This window comes from Podarcis erhardii (assembly GCF_964252035.2).
Source record: "Podarcis erhardii genome assembly, chromosome: 12".
Classification (NCBI taxonomy): domain Eukaryota; kingdom Metazoa; phylum Chordata; class Lepidosauria; order Squamata; family Lacertidae; genus Podarcis; species Podarcis erhardii.
The window spans coordinates 19,986,511-20,009,493 of NC_138513.1; the positions used below are offsets into that span (position 1 = coordinate 19,986,511).

Genomic DNA, 22,983 nt, shown 5'->3' on the forward strand with positions numbered 1-22,983 from the left:
GTGAAGAATAGAACATTTATCCTATGTAGGAATGGGATCTACAACCAGATTGTAGATCTACCACCTCAAGATGGACTTTGCTTTTTGAGGGTTATAACCAACTATATACATAGCCCTATAAAGACTTATGGATCAGGCTTCTTCATTAGTCTGAGCAATCAACAGACTTGCTCTTGCAGCCTGCCTTTTCCTCTCCCGTCCAGGAACGAGGCCCTGCTGTATTTTCTTTCTGAGCACCCTGAAAGAGATGTTTTCATCATTGCACTGAATTTTCTTTGTCCCTCTCAGAATGTGTGGATCCTGTCATCTGTATGTGAGTTAGCAGCCAGATAGCTTACCTGATTCATGTACAGAAATTGTTTTCATGTTATCATACATCTTGGCCATTAGCAGTTCAGAAAGCCAGAGCTGAAATTGAATTATGCTGTCATTTGACAAGTTCAAAACAAAAATGTCAGGCAAGGGGCAAATATTAAGCTCATGTGTGTTTCATATGCAAGTGAGGTGCAGCCTTTTGTTCTTTCTGAGAGATGAGGAAATGTATGCCTGGTATATGTAGATTTTTTGTGTGGATTTGCATTCCCTACCCCCCTTTCTCCTCTGTTATAACTGGTTTTTTTCCTGGCAGCCCAAAGAGAAAAACATTGCTTTTTCGGAAGGCCGGAAGGCCTTGAGTCTAGTGAGGGACTTGCTCAATTTGCTTGACATCTTTTCATTAATTACAACAGAAATTGGATCAGGGCCTAAGTGGCCACCTAAATGGCTTTATAATGCATTGGGACATGGGAGAAAAGTAAAAATGGTTGTAGAAACTATATCTCCTAATTTTCCTAAACTGTTATATATGTCCATTTGCTAACTTAGGCTGCCTAATCATTTCCTCCTTGCACAGAAGACGTGAGACAGCAGAAACAGATAGTTCATCATCAGAATGGACCACACAGCTTGCAAAATATACTGAGGGTAGCAACACCAGTGTTGGCTGTTCATCATCATCATCATCATCATTTGTACAGCACTTTCAAAATATTTCACATTCATTATGTATCTGGTTCCAATCCATCGGAATCCTGGAAGCCATGACTCAGGTTTGGGGCAAGTTCTCTTTGGTGAGAGAACAGCAGCGATTGGAGAAGGTAATAAACAAGAACTGAAACATACACACAAATGTTCATAGGGCAGATGAAGAAGTAATGCACTGAGGTATAAAAATAAAATGCGATCAGTACAACTGAAACAGTAGTAGCACCAAAAGAGGGAGAGGAAGAAGCACAGTAAAAACACATACCCCCAAAAACCAAATACACAATAGGAAAGGCACGAGACCAAGATAAGGAAGGTAACTCAAGAGAGAATGAGACAGAACTGCAGGTAGGATTGGACTGAGGCAAAGGATGGGTCCTTCGCTGGAGAAGAGGCAAAAGGCTTCAGTGGACTCTGTTGTTCCATCCAGTAGGAGGCATCATTCCTATGATTAATGTCACCCAGCAATCTCAGGTAAAGCATATTTTTCAAATTTATTATGTGCTAATGTCAATAGATCTAGAGCACTCGGTGTCTCAATTCTTGCTCAATTCTTGAAACAGTAGTAGCACCAAAAGAGGGAGAGGAAGAAGCACAGTAAAAACACATACCCCCAAAAACCAAATACACAATAGGAAAGGCACGAGACCAAGATAAGGAAGGTAACTCAAGAGAGAATGAGACAGAACTGCAGGTAGGATTGGACTGAGGCAAAGGATGGGTCCTTCGCTGGAGAAGAGGCAAAAGGCTTCAGTGGACTCTGTTGTTCCATCCAGTAGGAGGCATCATTCCTATGATTAATGTCACCCAGCAATCTCAGGTAAAGCATATTTTTCAAATTTATTATGTGCTAATGTCAATAGATCTAGAGCACTCGGTGTCTCAATTCTTGCTCTAACTTTTGCTGGGAAGGGGAAATCAGTATGCAGTTCGTGGTTTTGATACACAAGCCGATAACAACAAATCTTGTGGCAGCATTGCATTTTTTCTTTTCAATTCTTTGGCATATGCCTCAAAAAGAAACACAAGGCAAGATCCAGACAATTGCAAGTACAGTGCTGCTTGGACAATGAAGTATTTCCACCTTCCTGGTGTACCCCACGGTATCTTCTTTAGATCAGGAGACCTTTCATGATGGCATAGGATGCAACACGGGGGCTGCCACTGCATGTACAAGGTGGGTGGTGGAAATCAGAGGCCTCCTCTTGCGCAAGCTAAACTGCCTTTCACTTGCAGAAAGAGCTCTCTGGATCACAGCCATTGTGGTGGCTAACTTCAAATGAAGAGACTCCTCAATAATCAGTGTCTTCTTGGCCTTCTAGAAATACTGCAATGGATGTTTACCTAATTGAGGTTTCATGTACATGAGGAGTGAACACCAAGGTAAGATTTCGTCTGAAAATCCATTTGGATGGGCACTCTGCTTGTTGGAAGCTGGTCATGCAAAGGATGACGCTGGCAATGCCTCTGAGAAGAGAATGTTCACACTGGAACAGAGAAGCTTGCTGGCTCCCTTCTTGGTTTGAAGGCAGAGGAGAGACTGACTTTCTTAAATAACAGTGGTCCGTTTCTAAAGAGATTGCTTCCATTGGACTGTCAAGGATGAGGCAGTTGTCATTCTGGAAATATAAATGCATCTTTTGTTCTTTGTGCAATAAGTGTATTGAACAATGATTGCAGGATGGGAGAGATGAAAGCAGTAAAGCACCTATTATATTTCTTTCTTTCTTAAAAAGATGCTATCTAAATGCAAAAACTGAAGATGATTTCAGGTAAAAGTCCCACCTTGCTGCAGGGCTAGTCCAGAAGAATGACAGATCTCATTTCCTGTGACAGGAAACAGCTATAAAAATAGCACTTTCAAAAAAAAAAAATCCATTCAATTTCTGTATTCAGTTGAATAGTTATATATAGGAATCTATTTTTTAAGTTGTGTGTCTGTGTGGTGCACAGCATCCAGAAGTAACATTGCTTAATTGGGTTAAGTAATACAATTATTATTATTATTATTATTATTATTATTATTATTATTATTATTATTATTCCCACAATTCAACCTTTGCTCACATTGTGGGGAATATGCCCAAAGAGTAAAGACAGCTGTCAAATAACTGAGGGTGGTTTAAACCAGGGATGACTAACCTGTTGTCTTTCAGATGTTGTTGAACAAGAACTCCCAAAATTCCTGTCCATTGGAAACGCTTGTTGGGTCTGATGGACACTGGAGTCTGACTTAAACATCCAGAGGGCCACAGGTTATCTACCCTTGATTTAAATATGTCTAGAATTCCAAGCAAATCTTATTTATTCATTTATAACCTACCTCCCCTCACCCAACATAGAACTCAAGGTGGTGTATGTAATGTTCTCCTTCCCCCTTTTATTCTCACAACCACCCTGTAGATCTTGGGAAAGTTGATTGGCCACTATCTTCGTAAGCAATCAAATCACACTGATCATATGCTCTGCAGAGCTTCCAGCTTCAGTTCACCATTATCCCTTGCATTGCAACAACTAAAACAGGGGATGAGATGGCATGGAGGTTGTGGCTGTGTTTGATTCGCTAATGGGCCATGGGTCTGACAAAGTGAAACAAAATATGTGAGTTTTCTTTCAAGTAAACCCGTTGCATTTACAGCTTACACACAGGAAAAGTACCTCCATCTAAGAATGAGTCGGTTATAATCTCTTGGATTTCACTGAAGGTTGAGACAAATGCAACCTTTCAAGTTCTAGAATTTAACATTATGAACAAGTTTGAGTCACTGTTTTTCAATAAAAGCAGAGGGAGAAAAGGCATGCCAAGAAAAGCCCAAATCCTGCTTTTGATTAAGTGAAACTTTTATTTATTAATCAACTGGAATTTGAACTGTTCAACCATGTAGTCAGTTGAAAACTAAAGTTACCAAGAGTGTTCCTTGCCAACATAAATATCACGTACGGCTATGCTTTCCCATGTGGGTGGATGCTATTTTGAATGAAGTGTTATTTGGAGAAGGTAATTATTCTAATATGAAAAATCATTCCATTTTCATTCAAGTGACTAATGCTATGCCATCATTCAATTTGATTTTAGAAACAGAAAAACATCACGGCAAATGAATCTGCATAAAGTTTCTGTCTTGTTTTATACCCACTTCCAGAGACATCTCATAGCGTCTGCTCTTTTCCTGTAGTTGTGCCATATAGGGGGTTGGCAAAGGAAGAAGCCATGATGTCATTACTGCGAAACAGCTGAAAGAAGGGAGGAATAAGAAGTTATTTCAAAACAAAGTGTCAAATTGCAAAAAAGAATAACCACAACAAATGAGATTTCTAAATAAAATGAAAACTAATTTCAGAAGAGAAGTTCATATAAGTTACTGCCAAGAATGGGCAAATATGTTGATTTCAGTTTCTCATTTCTCCACATTCGCGCATCAGCTTGTAATTATTTTTTTAAAAAAAGTTCTCCTGAAAAGATTACCAGCATTTTAGTGTGAATTTCTCCCAATATAAACATTTAGTATGCAATTTTGCCTAATACACTCTTTCCAATTTTGCTTAATAAATACTGCATTTTTGTATGTTAGTGTCACTAATATATGTCTTTTATCTATACTTAGTGTATCCATTAATGTACACATTACTTGTACATGGAAAACCGCACTGCAAAATTCAGAGATGGCTTTGTTCACATAGTTTCAGAAAGTGCAAATATGCCTTTGAACACATACAAAATTGAATTTCTCCCCCGTACCTAGTTACTGCTGAATGAATATGTGTGCGGTAGAAGGCTCTTACCTGTGAAAGCCCATGTGATGGTATATTTATTGATGTTTTAGATGCCATCGGACTCTTCATTACTTTTGCAATGCATCTTGGGATTTTCAGCTAGTGCAAACAAATGCTTTGTTCATAAGAGTCCATTGCACTTTCACAGTGCTACTATGTGATAGTTCATGCTAATAAATGATAGTTAGCACAAGCAGAGCAGTGTGCCTCTTTGGTGAGTTGAACCCAAGTGCCTCTGGCGTCCAGAAATCTCAAAACTTTGACTGCTACACACCACATATTTTATAATTTGCTAGGTTTTATATTTTACTTGATCTTTACAGCCTTTATCTCAGAGGGCTGCTAGTCCCTTGACCAAGTTATTCTGTAGGAGAAGGGACATCTATACAAATAGACTGGGCCAGGGTTTTTAACATGCCTGTGTGCACATGAGGATATTTAAAGCAGTTTAAAGGTTGGCAGCTCAGTTTAATGTGAATTTAGATTTCTTATGAATGGAAATGTTTATCCACAATGTCCATGAAGGCTCTGACAATCCCAGGACTGACTGATGGCAGTCCAAATAATCCAACACTATCAGCATGGGGGGAATAGTAGGTCAAACCCACTATTTTGGTTCTATCATCACTGCCTAATGGGGCAGAGCCATAGCAATAGCCTTGTGACGGTGGCATCACTGTCATTTTCGGGATTCAGGCCTCATCATGGGACTGAAACTGCCTTGGTCACATTGGTCGATGATCTCCGGCAGGCTAGGGACAAAGGTGAGAGCTGTTTCCTAGTTCTGCTGGATCTCTCAGCAGCTTTTGATACCATTGACCATAACCGTCTAGAGGGGCTGGGGGCACTGTTGTACAGTGGTTCCGCTCCTTCCTCCTGGACTGTGTTCAGAAAGTGGTGGGGGGGGGATGAGTGTTCAGACCCCTGGGCTCTCACTTGTGGGGTACCTCAGGGTTCTGTCCTCTCCCCCATGCTTTTCAACATCTACATGCAGCCGCTGGGAGAGATCATCAGGGGGTTTGGGCTGGGTGTTCATTAGTATGCAGATGATACCCAGCTCTACTTCTCTTTCAAATCAGAACCAGTAAAGGCGGTGAAGGTCCTGTGTGAGTGTCTGGAGGCGGTTGGAGGATGGATGGCGGCTAACAGACTGAGGTTGAATCCTGACAAGACAGAAGTACTGTTTTGGGGGGACAGGAAGCGGGCTGGTGTGGAGGACTACCTGGTCCTGAATGGGGTAACTGTGCCTCTGAAGGACCAGGTGTGCAGCCTGGGAGTCATTTTGGATTCACAGCTGCCCATGGAGGCGCAGGTCAATTCTGTATCCAGGGCAGCTGTTTACCAGCTCCATCTGGTACGCAAGTTGAGATCCTATCTGCCCGCAGACTGTCTCGCCAGAGTGGTGCATGCTCTGGTTATCTCTCACTTGGACTACTGCAATGCGCTCTATGTGGGAATACCTTTGAAGGTGACCCGGAAACTACAACTAATCCAGAATGTGGCAGCTAGACTGGTGACTGGGAGCGGCCGCCGAGACCATTTGAAATACCTACATTGGCTCCCAGTACGTTTCCGAGCACAATTCAGAGTGTTGGTGCTGACCTTTAAAGCCCTAAACGGTCTCAGTCCAGTATACCTGAAGGAGCGTCTCCACCCCCATCGTTCTGCCTGATTATTATTATCATCAGGAGGGATCAGGACTCTGCAGGGAGATTGATGGGACTCATAGATGCCAACTCCCTGGGGCCATGGTGACTGAGCACCCACAAAATTCCCCATGAAGGGGTTGGGTACCCACAAATTTCAGTGCTAGGACTGTACATGCTGCACGACACCCACAACCCCGGGCACCCATGGTCCCGGGGTCAAGTTGGCACTCCTGATGGGACTACTATATTGACTCTGCTAGTGTATTTATGCAGCCCCAGCCTCATTGAAACCTCCCCCTCCCTGTAAATGGCAGCGATAGCATTTCAAGGAGGCTATTCTTGTGGCTCTTGGTCACCAGGGAAACTGCCATCAGGAGTTGCCTCAAGAATCTTTCCCCTGCTACCCGCAGCCTCTATACCTTTTTCATTACCCTGTTGTGTAAGCCACCAATTTGCATGTAGGAAGTACGGTACACATGCAAAGGATTATCCAATTCATTTTAACACAGGCAATGAGAAGCATGTACAAGAGTGAACTGAATTCAGAGCTGGGTTGCAAACTTGGAAGCACGGACTGATTATGATATGATAATGTTTCATTTCAGTCTTTTATATAGTTACAAAACTTGACATTCTTGCTAATTAGGGCAACCAAGCAGAAGGACCCAGGATCAATCCACTTTCAGGTGGGCTTGGGAAAGAAGTGTCTGAAACCCTGGAAAGTACTGCTAGACAGTGTTGACAATACTGAGCTTCCCATGTTCCCAAATGCAAAAGAGGACAAGTCTCCCCCATCAAAAATAGGTATGTAGAAGAGGGATCTTTTTCCAGCAGGTGTAGTTTATGGAACTGAAATTCTCTCTTCTACACTACTGTTAAAGGTGCAGAAGCCCTCTCCTGTTTTGCACCCTATAGCTGATGTGGCTGATGGGACATGGTTCTGTATCATATTTTCTAAATCTTTAATAAGATTATTGATAGATTTTATTTTATTTTATTTGGTACTTAAATGGATGTGGAAGAAAAGCCACACTGTGCATATTTACTCAGCGTACAAGAAGATGAATGTCAACCTCCAGGCAATGCACTCTTGTGTTTTAGTCATTGCAGACTGTTTCTAAAGCAACTGCCTTGCTGATCAGGGTAAGGTTGCCTGCTGTACAGCTTTGAGAGGAGTAATGGAGGATTGCATAGCTGAACTGAGCATCCTGTGGTGAAGCTTCTGGGCTTGGGCTGCCAGGCTCCATGTGGAGAAACTCGAGGATTATGGAAAAAGAAGAATGCAGCCATCACTCGATTTTTGGAAGATTCTGGAATTTATTTGTGATCTTACCAAATGCTTGCTATATTTGATAAGAAACACATGATATCATCCTTTTAAAAAGACACAAGGTCAGATCCAGGCTAAGTTTGCTGCATGTTTCAGTGAGTTTCAGTGGGAACTATGTACGGTACAACTATCACTTTCAACCGGTTGTTGCAAAATGTGGTGGTATCAACTCTTCTACTGAAGATCGAAGAATGAGGCAAATATAAAGGTCCATACCCAGATACTCATGATGCAGAACTGTGCTTTGCAAATCAGCCTGGCCAGGCTAGCTAAGTGCAGAGCCATTCATGCACAATGGTGACCCAAGGGCGGAGACATAGGGGGCCATTGGCAATGCAAGAGAACTGTCCTTCCCCACGCCTGGCTCTGAGGAGTAGACAGAGACAGGAGAATTGGCAGGTTGCCAGGGTGACGTGTGTGTGTGTGTGTGTGTGTGTGTGTGTGTGTGATGTCACAAAAAAATGTCATTTTTGAAATCTAAAGATGTCCTGGGCACAAGAAGGAGAAAGTAGGCAGAACTCTATGCAGTGCAGACTGAGAGGCACAACTGATTGCTGCTTTGGATGCCAAGCTAGCTGAAGCTACAAGAGGGGCAAGATATAATGTTCTGCACCCCCTATACTGAACACTTTAGGTTTAAATATTTGAAAAATAAACCATATTTCTTAAGTCACGACAGTCTCTGTCCCATCTTGACTCCCAATGGATACATGACTCTGGGTAAGTGTCTGGAACTCCATGGAATCTTGCTCCCGCTTGGGAGGGATTGGGAATGACACGCACCCTTCGTAACACTGTTCTACATTAATAAACTTTTTCTTTTGCATGAGCAGCTTAGACATATGCAGGTACTCAATGCACGAAGCGCACCAAGGTGAACAAAGTTTGACCGGGTCAGAACCTCTAGAACCCATATTTAAATCCATTGAAAATGGATTCCTGCTCCATCCTTACATATGAACCACTTTCTTAGCAAAGTAGCTGATGAAACCAAACTACTGTATTAGTATTCTTGTAACAATTAGCAAATGTACACAAGGCTTTTATATGCAGCCCTGAGCAGTTTCAGAAGGATGAACTCCTCATCTACCGGTTGTGGATTGGAATCATTTTAACAATTCATTCTAAGGCACATAATTCTTTCAGAAAGCATTTTTAAAAGAACACTATTCACACCTACCTCCTGCTGTGCCTGCCACGGAGAAACACTGATCTGAACTCCCAGTGAGGCAGCATACTCTGTAGACTACAAAAGAGACAGGCATTAGCTTCGGGCCAACCTTTTTCAACAGTGAACAAAACAACAGTAATAGTGCCAACTCTATCAGTCCTAAAGCTTGCAGCTTAAAAAAAAGAAAATAAAATACTCATATCATAAGCTGCCTAGGGAACCTGGTGTTATTTTTAGGAGAGTGCTAGCAAAGCCTCTTGGACTGCTGCGTGGGTCTGGTAAACTTTCTGAATGCACATATTGCTAAAACCAGAAGAGCCAATGGCAATACATTGACATACCAGTAATTGGTCTTCTGCTCATTAGGACAGAAAATGGAAGGGAGATTTTAGTGTCCCAATCCTAAGACAAGCTGCAATAGCAGGTAAGAAGTGAAGTTCCCCAAGGATCTCCATTGGCACCACAAATTCTTAACTTGTCCATAAGTGACCTGAAGTTAGTGGTGGCCATGTTTGCAGATGACAACAAATAATGCAGGGGCAAACAAAAAAGGACTGCAAAGAGCTCCAAAGGGCTGGCAACTGTGGTTCAGTGTAGGTAAGTGTAACGTAATGGAAATTGGGTCAAATAACCTTGACTCCACAAATATGCTGATGGGCTCTAAGCTAGTGTCCAATAGCTGTGGAAGCTATTGAAAGGATGCTGCTACGGAGCTGGCAAGAAGGAAAACTGAAATGACTGAAGGGTCTCAGCAACTCAATATTTTTTAGTTTTTTTAGACATAGAGGGTAAGTGGAAACATGATAGAGGCTTCTACAATTACGTCTGGTGTGAAGAGGTTCTCTCTTTCTCTCATAATACTGGGAGCTGGGGTCATACAATGAAGCTGAATTTTAGAAGATTCAAGACATAAAAGTTGTACTTCACACAGCACACAGTTAAACTAGGGAACCTGCTTCACAGAATCGTAGAGTTGGAATGGATCTCAAAGGCCATCTAGTTCAACCCCCTGCAATGCAGGAATCTGACAGGTGGCCACCCAACCTCTGCTTAAAACCCTCCAAGGAAGGAGAGTCCACAGAATGTGGTGGTGGTCACCAACTTAAGTGGCGTTAAAAGGAGATTAGGTAAATTAAATGGCTCCTAGTCATGATGGCTATATGCCACCTCCAGGATTAAAGGCAGGATGCCTGAATATCAGTTGCTGGAGGAGCAACAGAAGGAGATGTGTATTGTCCTCATGTCCTGGTTGAGGGTTTCCATTAGGTACCTACTTAGCCAAAGCAGAGACATCACCTTGCCAACAAAGGTCCATATAGTTAAAGCTATGGTTTTCCCAGTAGTGATGTATGGAAGTGAGAGCTGGACCATAAAGAAGGCTAATCGCTGAAGAATTGATGCTTTTGAATTATGGTGCTGGAGGAGACTCTTGAGAGTCTCATGGACTGCAAGAAGATCAAACCTATCCATTCTGAAGGAAATCACCCCTGAGTGCTCACTGGAAGGACAGATCCTAGAGCTGAGGCTCCAATACTTTGGCCACCTCATGAGGAGAGAAGACTCCCTGGAAAAGACCCTGATGTTGGGAAAGATTGAGGGCACAAGGAGAAGGGGACGACAGAGGATGAGATGGTTGGACAGTGTTCTCGAAGCTACCAACATGAGTTTGACCAAACTGCGGGAGGCAGTGGAAGACAGGAGTGCCTGACGTGCTCTGGTCCATGGGGTCACGAAGAGTCGGACACGACTAAATGACTAAACAACAACAACCTACTTAGCCACTGTGGGAAACAGGATCCTGGACTATATAGGTGTTTTTGATCTGCAGGGCTCCTCTTATGCTCTTAGAACAGGGTACTTCTAATGGGGCATTTCAACAGCTATGGCAATGCTATGTCACAAAACATGCTTCCGGGTTGGCTATGCACTGCTATTGGACAATCATTACAGGCAGTTATCATGTCAAAAATCCTTGGAGTCACAATGTCTGATTTGTCAATTGCTCATTAGAAATGCAGTTACATTTTTAATTCAGTGATCAGGTTCCTTACAATACATGCACCACAGATGCAGAGAAAGAGAGGGAGAGGGAGAGATGCTATTTGAGTCCCATTAAACAAGGGCATAATTTTGAAGAAGCTAAGCATACTTAGATACTAATGAAATAAATGGTTCAGGCAGCCCAACCTATGCATGTTCACTTAGAAGTTCCACTTTGCACAATGAGACTTATTTTCCAAAAAAAATGCGCACAGAATTGAACTCCCAGTTCAGTTCTTAAATCACACTAATTTTAATGAAACTTATTCTAGATCGGCCTGAGTAACTTTCAAATATTTAAGGAAAACAAAAGGAATTCAATCAGAGCACCTTAGGCTATCTTAATTTGCACTGAAAAGATAGCTTCTGATTCTGACATCATCATGCTTCTATTTTTCAACCTGCCACTAAATGTATCCTGCCTGGATCTGTTTGAACAAACATAAGAGCGCAGAGATGAAATTGGAAGGACTGCAATGAGTGTATTTCTAACACAGACACAGACCTCTTACAAGTGAATGACAAAACTGCAACTGAATCAATCTAATCTAAAATCAGATGTGAGGAGGCTTTTACTGAAAGTAAGTGACACATCATGGTTAATTTTACTTAAGAGACAAGCAAAATCTTATCACATATTCATGAAAAGATAAAGGAAGTTTTGCTTGTCACTGCAATCCTGCACTGCAGTGCTGATCAGAGCATGGCAGAGAAGATGCAATAGACTTAATTTGCTTCTTGATTCCAAATAGTTCTAGATAAAGTCCATTTCATTAGTTTTTAATAAATAGAGTTAATAACTATCACAAGTGGTTGCAAAGTAATTGTAAATGCAGTCAGAGGAACATCATAGAGATTTAACGTAGAGCAAAGTTTTTGGCCCATAGTGTTATTTGGTGTTTGCCTCTATTTTTAGGAAGCACGAAGGCGATATGCACCAGATAGGTTCCTAATTCCATTTGTAGGGTTTTTATAACAACAATAAGCTCTTTGCCACTAGCAAATGCGATTCGGGAAGCTCAAGCCAAAGAGTACATTTTCTGCTACATTTGGTTTGCTCTCAGTACAATTTTGCTGCTGTACATATTTTGACACCTCGGTGACAGGATTAAAAAGAAGGCTGCACACAGCATTTTGTGTTTCCGGAATTTCAGAGGAGTTGCACGAGTATCACAGGTGGAGTGAAGAAAATACTAGTCTTTTATGGATGCTACCCATCAAGCGCTACACTTATACAATTGCCATATTTTGCAAATCAATGCCTCCAAAAATGCCATACCAGGTGAAATGATTTGATCCAGTGTTGTCTGCTCTGTTTGACAGTAGTTCCACAAGATTTCACTCTGAGGACTTTACTTACCATCTGCTTTGTTTAATTGAAGACGCCAAAGATTGAACCTGCAAATCATGTGTGATACCACTGCTACCCCCAGCTTCAGAGAGAATATGAACAGAAACTCACGCTGGCGTCTCCTGGATTTACCAGCCTTCGGCAAAAATAATAACTGTGGCAGCAGAGATATTCCTAGCACCGAATTGCCTTCAGAGTAGAGTTTACCAGCGTGCTGAGAATAACGTTGCAACAGGAATCTGTTCACAACTGCCAGTAAGAAATGTCATAGTTTTGAAACACTTGTATTCTCCATTTAAATACCTTCACTGAGGGATCCTCTCATTTCATTTGATGGGCAATATACTAGGAAAACAATTGTAGGTTTATTCTATCCATTTCCACATGTGTAGGAAAGGCTGCTTCCACCTACCTTTACACTCTGTGCCTCATAAAGTGGGTTGTCAAATGCAGTTTTGAGGCTCTCTTCCCGTTTCCTATAAAAAGACACAATGTCAAAGGCTACTGCATGTTGAGACTACTTTAGGTTACGAAGATGACAGGAGTCAAAGGGGAAACAAGGACCAAAATAAATTCTGATAAAATGATACCCTAGTAATTAGAATTATGCCATGGGAAATACAATAAAAATGGCTTCTTTTCCATCAAAGTGCTAAATTAAATGGACTTTCCAATCTTAGATCTTCCCCTTGAGGGGCAAACAAGATTTTCATTGCATTCTAAATACCATTTGATGCCAATTTGTGACCAAAAGGGTCACAATTTGATTATCATCATCATCATCTGAGAAAACCATTTAATCCAAAACCTGTAATTCCCAAAGAAACATTCCAATGGAACAGAAAAATATCCCAGCTGACCACAAAGGTCTTTCAAGTTGCTCATCTGAATCAAATCCGGGGCATCGTTTTTAACTGCAAAGCTTCTGCAAAAAAACCTGAGCCTGGTATTGGACTCTCTAAAGTTTCCCATATACAAGAAAGCTCTATTTCTGCTACAGCTGCCAAAGTAATGATTAATTCTTGAAAGATTACAGTATATTCTTTTACATAACTACACAAGAAAATCAATGGATAAAAAGGGTATAGCTATTCCAGAAATATCCCAAATAATGTGGGAAATTCCCCCTCAGCCTTTTGTTTTTTTCATGTCTCTCCCCCCGCACCCCACCAATATTGTGGAAATCTGCATTTAGCGTTATTATGTCTCCAACAAAAACTACTTAGGCTAATATGCATTTTGTGTTGTTTTGCCAGAGTTATATATCATTTTAAAATGTTTCTCACAGATTAGTAGCAATGGTCAGAATTAATTCCTTAATAAATATATTTCTTACATTTCTGCTGTTATAGCAAAGTCTTTGCTCTGTTTTCCAAGACAGCAATCATTCCCCAATAAATACATTATAGATCTGACTTAAGAGTGTGTGGTCTACTCATTGCAAGAGGGGTAGAGAGAGGGTGGGCAAGAGCTTCAAAGCAGACTAAAGAGGATTTGCAAAAGGGTTTAATAACCTATATTCCACGCTATATTGCTGCTTAATTCTGAGTGTGTTTTAAACTCTGCTTGGAGCTCTCTCCTGCTTGAAAGTGTGCAAACACCCATGTTTTGAATCTAGGCATCCAGACAATTCTTTTGTTCATTACCCACATGTGGATCAAATCTATTTTCCCCTCCACAATATCTACATTAGAAAAAATGATGCATGGGGAAAGGAATAGCCACCTGTCTTTTAGCTCCATGGTCCTGATGAAATTCACCAACACCCTTCCCTGGTGCTGCTGGTTTTTAAAGAATTGTAAAGAGATGGCAGATTGCTGATGTCTTTTATGGCCTGGCCTTCAGGCCCAGCTGCTCATTATCAGAATCTTTAAAACAAAGCAGCTTCTTACTACTGAAACGAGTGTAATTTAGAACACCCTCCACCCCAATCCACACTTCTTCTTTTTTAAAAAAGAAATCAGCTATGTTAGCAAAGGCAGTAACAAGCTCCCTAGTCGGAAAAGTAATAATCCATGTGTTGCTAGAAACCATCAATTGTGTGCAGAAATGGCATGCTTGCTTTAACATTGTGGTTCATACAAACAGTGGTTGAGTCAAAGTCACTTCAGTTAATTACATGGCTAGGACTCTAAAACCACATACCCCAACATTGTCCCACTGACCTTAAGGAGCCTTTTATTTGCAAAGCCATTTCAGCTGCCTTTGCCATTAAGTGCATTGATTTAAGTATTTTACCTGGACAGCCAAGTCTTAGGCTGCAACCCAGTGCACATGTACTGGGGAGTAAAATCCATGGAACACAAAGTAACCCCCCCCAGTTAACTATATAGGACTGTGTTCCTAGACTATCATGATGTAGAGGCTTCACATACTACAGGCAACTCCCTGTTTGTGCAGGGGCTGCATTCTGGGTCATTGTATGCTTCAGTGGTCAGGCATAAGCCCGTTCCGTCCCTGTTCCTCCCGCTTCCATAGCTGAAATGACATGCACAAAATGATCACTATCTGTATTAGTACATTTGGGGTAAGTGGGTATGTATATGTATGTATGTATGTATATATGTATGTATGCAGTGCTTTTTTTCTAAAAAACAATGTTTAGGGGTACTCTCATTTTCCTACTCATATTGAAATACTGCCCCTCTAAAAAGTCCCGAGGAGTAATCTGAGCTAATCTCATTCTTATAATGTTTACTTGTTGTCTGACATAACACAGACATTACCCTTATTGGAAATAATAGCTCATGGTTAAAGTAATCAGCAATCTAGCCTTCGCAAGGTCTCACAATTATGAAGCTGTCTTGCCACTTTACAGCAAGAAGGAGAAAGCCAACCCATGGCCTGCAACTTGTCCAAAGTAATCAGAAAATAGGCCAGAATATTATACTCATTCATATTATCGTACTTTGTCTATGAAAGGAAAACAGAAAATAGTTCCAACTTAGCAAGGCTAGAGAGAAAAAGCAGGGATCAATTTGAAGTTTGGGGAGAAAATGCCGGTGGCCTGGATTTCTGGAGATAACAAATGTTTAGTGAAAGAGTTCAGTCAGTTTTTAAAAATAGTAACCAAAAATACTGTTGAGAGGAAAACTTAAATCATATTGGATTGCCAATGTAGAACACATGGAGAACTGGTTTTTTTGTGCCCCCCCCACTTATAATATATAGAGTTACAAATAATTATTATGTAACATGCATTTCACAGCAGATATCTCATCCTTACCAAGCAAAGTTGGAGACAGGCAATACGGATTACAAAAAAATCAATCAAGGCTTAAAGAACTCCTAGAATAGCAATAAGCATTTGGGTGCCCTCTTATTGCTATTATTTTCTTTTACAATATCTCCACTCTTTCTTTTGACCCAAGTCCTCAATGCAACTTGAGCCAAGGCTCTGTGGAAGCCACTGTTCCAAATGACAATCCCATATGACTGGGGGGCTGTGTCTGATTGGGCAATCACTTAAGACAGGGCTGATTGAAAGGATCTTTCCCATTGAAACAACAGTCATCAATAGAGCAGTATAATTCAGCTGCTGTCTTCAGCTAGATTGCATAGTTTCATGAAAAATGGGTTCCCATGCGGCTGCAGCTACATTTAAAGAGAACCCTGGAGAGTTTTCTGCAAGATGTGTTGCTATTTACACAAGGAGGGACAAAATTCACACTATCCCAAGGCCTGTCACATTTCTATGCCCCTGTTTTCCATGTGCAAAATTCTGTTTCTCATTAATGCTTTGACCTGAGTGGTATGGACTGATGTCTCAAGTTATCCATAATATTTTGCATTGTCCCAACCATCCCCTTGCTGCCTCACAGCATAGTTTCAGGTGACCACATTCAAATTCAAGAATTTGATAAAGCACAAATGTTGCATAGAATTTTTTAGTTTTGGGTATTTTAACTTTTGTATGTTTCAAAGTATGGTTGTGATTTTTTTATTGATTTTACTGTTTTTTGTAAGCTGATCCAAGTTCTGCTGATCCATTTTCGATTTGAATCTGGGACTATGCTTCCCAAAGACTATAATTTTGGTCTTGGAGTAATTCACAATGAGCTCTTCCCACTTGCAATACCTGCTGAAAGCTGTACGCAGATTGTTAAGACCTAATCGGGAGAGCAATAAGAGCACCACATCATCGGTGTACAGCAGGCAAGATATCTTCCTATTACTAATTGATGGGGAGGGGGATTGCACCTGTGTTAGCTGTGGCACCATATCATTTATATAAAAGTTAAAAAGTGTGGGAGCCAATATGCAGCCTTGTTTCAAGCCTCTTGATGTCCTGAATGCTTCCGTGAGACCTCCCTTTAAGCCCACTCTGACTCGTGTTACGGTACCACTAGACAGTTCAAGAATTAATAATAATGGTCGTGGATCTGTATTAGCATTTGAGAATTTCTCGCACAGTCTGTTACGATTGATTGAGTTGAAAGCAGCAGATAGGTCAATGAAGGCAGCAAACAGGTTACATTTGCTTTGACTGATATATTTCTTAATAATATGAGACAGTGTAAAGCACTGGTCAGTAGTGATATATAGTGTGGACATTATGGAACTGGGTGGTCCAATGGCCTGACTCAGCATAAGGCAGATTCCTGTGTTCCTAACCTAGTGTACAGTTCCTTTGTGCACAAGGATTCAGCCCCTCCACTGATGTGAATCAGGATCCTACATCTTGAAGCACACAGATCTCTGGACTAGGTTGCTCATGTAGGAGGGCAAACAAAGTAGGAGAAAGCTTGCTGTCATCTGAGATATGGAGAAGCCAGCCCTTACTCCATCTCACCTTCACTTGAGATATCACCTAATAAGCAAGAAAAACCCTTTGAAGTGGGGGGGGGGGGATGCCAACCAACCTATGAAATAAACTGACCCCTCAGATACAAACTTTAAAAGATGCACAAAAGGTTCCATAAATATAACTAACATGTTCTTTTATCAGTGCAAAGTTCTGCTGCGCACAATTTGAGCTGGGGAAAAACGGAATCTTATTTATTCCATTTATTCCATTCAGCTGATGAAACATGGGTCAAGATAGACTCCAGTCAAGTCAAGTGGCGCTTTTGTTGATTGGCTCAGAAATCCTGTATTTCTTGCTTGATTAGGCTCTTAATACATAGCCAGGTCCACCTCCTTCTACACTTCACTTCTTCCTCAGGCACTTTCTGCCCTTTTACATCATTTTCTACTGGGGGTCTCCGTATCACTCATTATTGCCACTCCCAGCTCCATCTCAAAGGACAAATGGTTTTGTTGTTTGCTTCTGAATAGCAAAAGAACATTCTATGCCGTTTCTTTGCATTCTGTCACACACATAGTCACAAACATATAATATGTGTCAAGGCATGTCCTTTGGGGAAAAGACTAAGGGGACTATGAATTAAAGCTCTCTTAGCTAAATGGTGAAGCAGATTTCTAGCTGACAATAAATTATTTTGAAGAAACTATAAATAGATAAAAGTGATTATTCAGAAAAGAGGATAATATGTGCTTTCTCCTTCCTACCTGGAAGTAAGATATTGTTACTCATTTATAACCTGCTATGCTCTTCATAGCTTCGAATTCAATTTGGATAAAAAGAGTAAAACAGGGGTGTACTGCAATCTGTTTAAAACTAAGTGGGAGTCAAAATATGTGAATACAGATGGAACCACAACACATGGAAATTGAAGCTTTGGGTGTGTATTTTTTCTTACATATGATATAATTAATTTTATAATGATTTCCAACACACTCTGGAGCCTTTTCCTTTTAAAGAAGACACAAAGATGGAAGGAATGGTGTCAGAAAGCAAGCCAGCACTGTAATTGACAGGCCTATCTGCCAACAGAGTAGAGCCTGGGGTGCCCAGCACAAAATCTGATGGGCCTACTTGTCTGAAATTTGGCAAGCTTCATTCTCTTAGAAGAGGCTAGCGTACCTGCAAATTTAATCCAGTTGTGTTTAAAAACTGTAAAAGGTAGAGGCACATTGCAATTTCCCCATCTAAATCAATGTCCTGCTCCTATTTTGGCTTAAGTTCTCCAGATCAGAGTGATTTATCCAGCAGAAGAACAATGTGCATTTAGAGAGATGGTTCATTAGATTCATAGCCATTGGCTTCAATGATTGATGCAGCTAAGTTGGATAAAATATATTTGTTTTGGCATCTTTAGTTTAGGGGAAGGCATTTGGCTCAGTTACCTGGCATCACGCCTTGCATGGAAAAGGTGTCAGGTTGACTCCCCAATGTCACCATGTAGGGCTGGGAAAGACTATTTCCTGAAACCCTGGAGAGCTGCTGTCAGTCAGTGTTGACAGTACTGAGTTAGATGGATTGAGTTGGTGCAACTTTGCATGATCTGGAGAAAGTTGGTGGCACTTAATTCCCATTGAAATAATTGATAAAACTTAGTCACAACTTAGCTTAAATCTCATTGATTTTAATACAAAAGAAGCACAACTAACTTATCCTTGATCCACCCCATTACATTTAATTCAAGCTTGAAATAAAATGAAAGCAGGATGGACACAAATATTTTCCTCCTACACACCAATCAGCTGAAAGACATTAAAGTACTTTACCCTCATTCAGTCAAATGAGGACAGCCGCCAATAGAAGAGGTAAACAGCTGCTGACTGCTAGCTATTTTCTAGTCCTTTGCTCCAAAACGAAATCTCTGGAGTTTAGACATCATTAATATGCAGAGCCTTGATATTCTAACCAGTTAGGAATTTCTGAACAAAAAGTTTGTTCACTGTGTTAACCAGAAGCAACAGGGTTACTCCTATATCTGCTTTTCATTGAGACAAAGACATGTCCTTCTGCCAAGCCACAGGGTTGGCTGTTGTTGAGTTACATCCAGGAAGAGTTCCAATCCTGCAAACGACTTTTCCAGATGACTGACTGAAGACTTGGCATTTCACAAAAAAAGAAGCTAACGTGAAGCTTTTTTGGAAGCTACACTCTTACCAGGTGTAATGAAGAATATTTAGCACTGCAAGTGTCAAACCTGTATGAAATGGTAGTTCAACATAAAACAATAGTTCAACCACTTTGCCAACCACTATAGCCTGATACTTTCAAAAACATACTTTAGGGTCATATAAGCCTGTAGGTCAGGGGTAAAGAACCTGTGGAACCCCAGATGCAGCTGGACTACAACACCCATGATTCCCAACCATTGGCCATGCTGGCTGGGGCTGACAGGAGTTGCAGTCCAGCAAAAGCTGGGTCACAAGTTTCCCACCCCTGCTGTAAGTTTATCTCACTTCCAGGGCTTGCTTCAGCCAGAACTTGCCTGAACTCAGTTCCAGCACCTCTCAGGTAGGCGCCATTGCCATTATAAGCAAGCAAGGGAGGTGTTCATGGTGAGTTCTGGCACCTCTTTTCCTAGAAAAATAGCACTGCTCACTTCTGAATAGGGCATTCACATTAGCAATACCTTTGTAGGGTCAGTTGCAACTGCTGAATCTGAAACAGACTACAACAAGGTCTTCTTTTTACCGTGTACCTGTATACAGAGGTTATCCTATGTTCTGCGGCACTTCTCAAGCCTTCCACCTGGTCTGTCCTAACCACCAACGTCAACCCACAGCACCCTTCAAGAAAGCTGTCCACCACCCAGCCCAGCCCAATCCTTCTGTATTGCACATTGCATGAATTTATCTCCATACAATTTGCTTTTCATTATATAACCTTCACTTTCTCATATGTTGCTCCATTAGTCACTTTTTCTTCAAGAGGTGCAATAGCTGTAGACTAGACTTTCACAAAACTTTAATTGACTTTTTCACCAGTAAAATATATGAAGTGGAATTGGAATATGGACACACAACACTTTTACATGAATTTGTCCTCTGGCACGAAGCCTTGAAGCTGAATTTCCTAGGTCAGATGTTCCTCCCGGGTAAATGACAGTGCTATGTTCGCCAGCCAGTTGCCTCAAGCCATCAGAGCACTATCATGTGCATAGATTTATTTGGGTTTCTGTCAGTTAAAAATTTTGCTGAGTTGGATGTTGTTCTGAGGCACAGAAGAAACTTCAAAGGAAATAATTTCTGAAATTATCAATACAGCTGGCCCTACACACTTGGAATTTATATTTTGACATCATGGAGGTCAAGAGTCCTTTGCAAGTTTAATTCTATTTAGCAAATAACCTCCTTGGTGATGATGACACTCCATATCCTTGTCTGATACACACCCTCTGATACACACTTCTCTCACCAACATCAACTCACAGAAGCCCTATTCCATAGTTCCCATTGCTCCCCAGCCCCCCACCATAAACGGGGGGGGGGGGAGGAGAGAATTAGGAACAAGCTAAAGGAAGAAATATCCTGGTATTTTCCTCTGCAGTATAATCCCATACTTCCAAAAGGCATTGCTGCACAGTAAATGCACCTGTACTTCTTCTCATTTATCAAGCACTGATAAAAACATGCTCAAGATGTCACAGCAGCACATATTTCTATACCTCTTGAAGCTCAATGTTATATTTATTTATTATTTTCACACTTATATCACACCTTTCCTCCAAGGAGCTCCAAGTTGTGCATACAACTCCCCCTCTTCCCATTTTATGCCCACAACAACTCTGAGGTAAATTAGGCTGAGAGATTGAGACACATTTTTGACTGATTATGCAGAAAGGATATAACCTAAGGTAGGTGTATAAGGGGGAAATTTCAAAAAGGAAACTAAAACAGAGTAGGACAGAGCAGATGACCTGCAATGATCATACCTTCCCCAAGCAGGTGTGAACACATAAAACTGCCTCATGTCGAAACAGATCATGTTGGTCCAGTATTGTGTACCCTAAGTGGGACTTGTTCGCCAGTGTCTTAGTCTTTCCCAGTTGGGCCACCTAAGATCTTTTCAACTAGCGATACAGAAGATTGAACCTTGAAACATATGCATGTGCCCAGCTTTGAAACACTCTCTGATTACTAGCACAACCAAAGCTGACTGCGAGATCCATCTGGCATGCAGACTGCTCACAGACTCAATTCAGCACACACTGGCATGGCTTGAGAGTAAAGCAGAGCAAATTTCAGGCAGTGCTCTGGGAATATATAGAAGTCCGAAGTTGCTCCAGCAAGGAACAAGCTGGAACTGAGTCCTTCTGCAGCAGTAGGACTAATTGCTAGCAGTCCAATTGCTAGCAGCATCTGTGCTGCAAGATGCTGCTTTATTGAAAGGGGCCAGCTATCAATAATAGTTATCTCCTACTCCTGTAGAGGAGCCTCAGGTCTTCTTGAGCCTTCTGCAGTGGAGTCCTCTTGAGTTAGAAGAAGGCAATGCCATAACCTTGGGGGGTCTGGTAACAGTGGTTCTGGGGCTGGCCCCACGTGCCCTTCTGTTTCAGGTTCGGAGTCCTTGCCTCCATCACCCCATGATGGTCCCTGGTCCCTGACACTATGGAAGCTAGTATTCATTTGCTGCTTGATTTGCCTTTGGAAAGGTTTTGCAAAATGCCACAGCTATCCCTTGAAACTGCCCCTAAAATCAATGTTGCTGAATTTCTACGCGCATGTGTCTTTAATGTGTCTTTAAAACCACTCGTGCTCAAGCAATCAAGTTTCAACTTATTCCCCTTTGACCCTTCTATCCACTTGAAGTTGTCTAGGGTTGAAAAACTTTTGTAGTATTCTTGTTGGTGCACAGCCCTGAGGCAAGATTAAAAAGCTGAACTAAGAAAATGGGCTGCTATTCCCTCTGCTTTGTTCCACACCGGGGCCTGATTTTCTTTGTACACAATGAAAGACTTCACTTACGTTCTTGGCAATTTCCTCTTTGAAAGGATGCATGAAACAGCGACTGCAATTTCAATCAACAGGAAAGCTAATCCAATCCCTAGCCCAGTCCAAGTATCTGCAGAGACAAGCAAGGGAATGAGATAAATAAGCAAGGAAACGTATCCACAAAATTGCCTGAAGATATTTTATTGATTTGACTGGACTCACCATTTTGCAGGGAACCAGAAGATGGAGTCGGAGGAGACTTAGCCTTCATGTGGCAACGGTTTCCTTTCCACTCCTTTTCACATCTGGGGATGGCGGGTGGGGAGGATTGTTGTCAGATATGAGAAAATGAATATTAAATCTGCACCATAACATATAATGTGGTACAAACAGAGCCTACATGAGGAATAAGTTCAATAATGCAACTGAAATGAGCAATACATAATCTGTCAATGTCCATGTAAAAGTGTGAATAAGATTTGCTTGGAATCTAGCTCAGAATTAACATGTACATCTTAAATGTCCAGAACAAACTGGAAGGGCAGGAAAGCAGAACACGATAGCATTCATCACCATAGCCAGTTCCATGGACCTATTTGGGAGCTAATGGAGAAAATATTTTGTTTACTAATTAAAAGAACAAATCTTGTTTCTCTTTTTGTTTTACTTCCCCTTCCAGGAAACATTAGGGTTTTAATTATTTTTTTTACCAAATTGCCACTCCAAAATTAGGCAGCAAATTATACCAATTTAAACATCCCACAGTTTATACCTAAGTATTTACCGTACATCTTCCCTTACTGCTGTGCTGACAATGTCCTGGCAACCTGTGCTAATACAAACACCCTGTGTTGTGATTTCACACTACAATGGTACCTCTACTTACGAACCTAATTCGGTCTGGAGGTCCGAT

The 22,983-nt window shown here is 41.2% G+C and overlaps 1 protein-coding gene across 1 annotated transcript in view; it reads right to left on the reverse strand.

Moving 5' to 3' along the window:
* Positions 1-1,591: 1,591 nt before the first annotated feature.
* MALRD1 (MAM and LDL receptor class A domain containing 1) overlaps positions 1,592-22,983 on the reverse strand; it is a 238,211-nt gene continuing 216,819 nt past the window's right edge. The window contains exons 38-43 of the mRNA XM_081881827.1: positions 22,293-22,375; positions 22,104-22,200; positions 12,751-12,814; positions 8,957-9,022; positions 4,161-4,257; positions 1,592-2,642 (exon numbers count right to left, since the gene is read on the reverse strand). Of these exons, the coding sequence (XP_081737953.1) occupies positions 4,174-4,257; positions 8,957-9,022; positions 12,751-12,814; positions 22,104-22,200; positions 22,293-22,375 (394 nt within the window). The 3' untranslated portion in view covers positions 1,592-2,642; positions 4,161-4,173. The remainder of the gene's footprint in view (positions 2,643-4,160; positions 4,258-8,956; positions 9,023-12,750; positions 12,815-22,103; positions 22,201-22,292; positions 22,376-22,983) is intronic.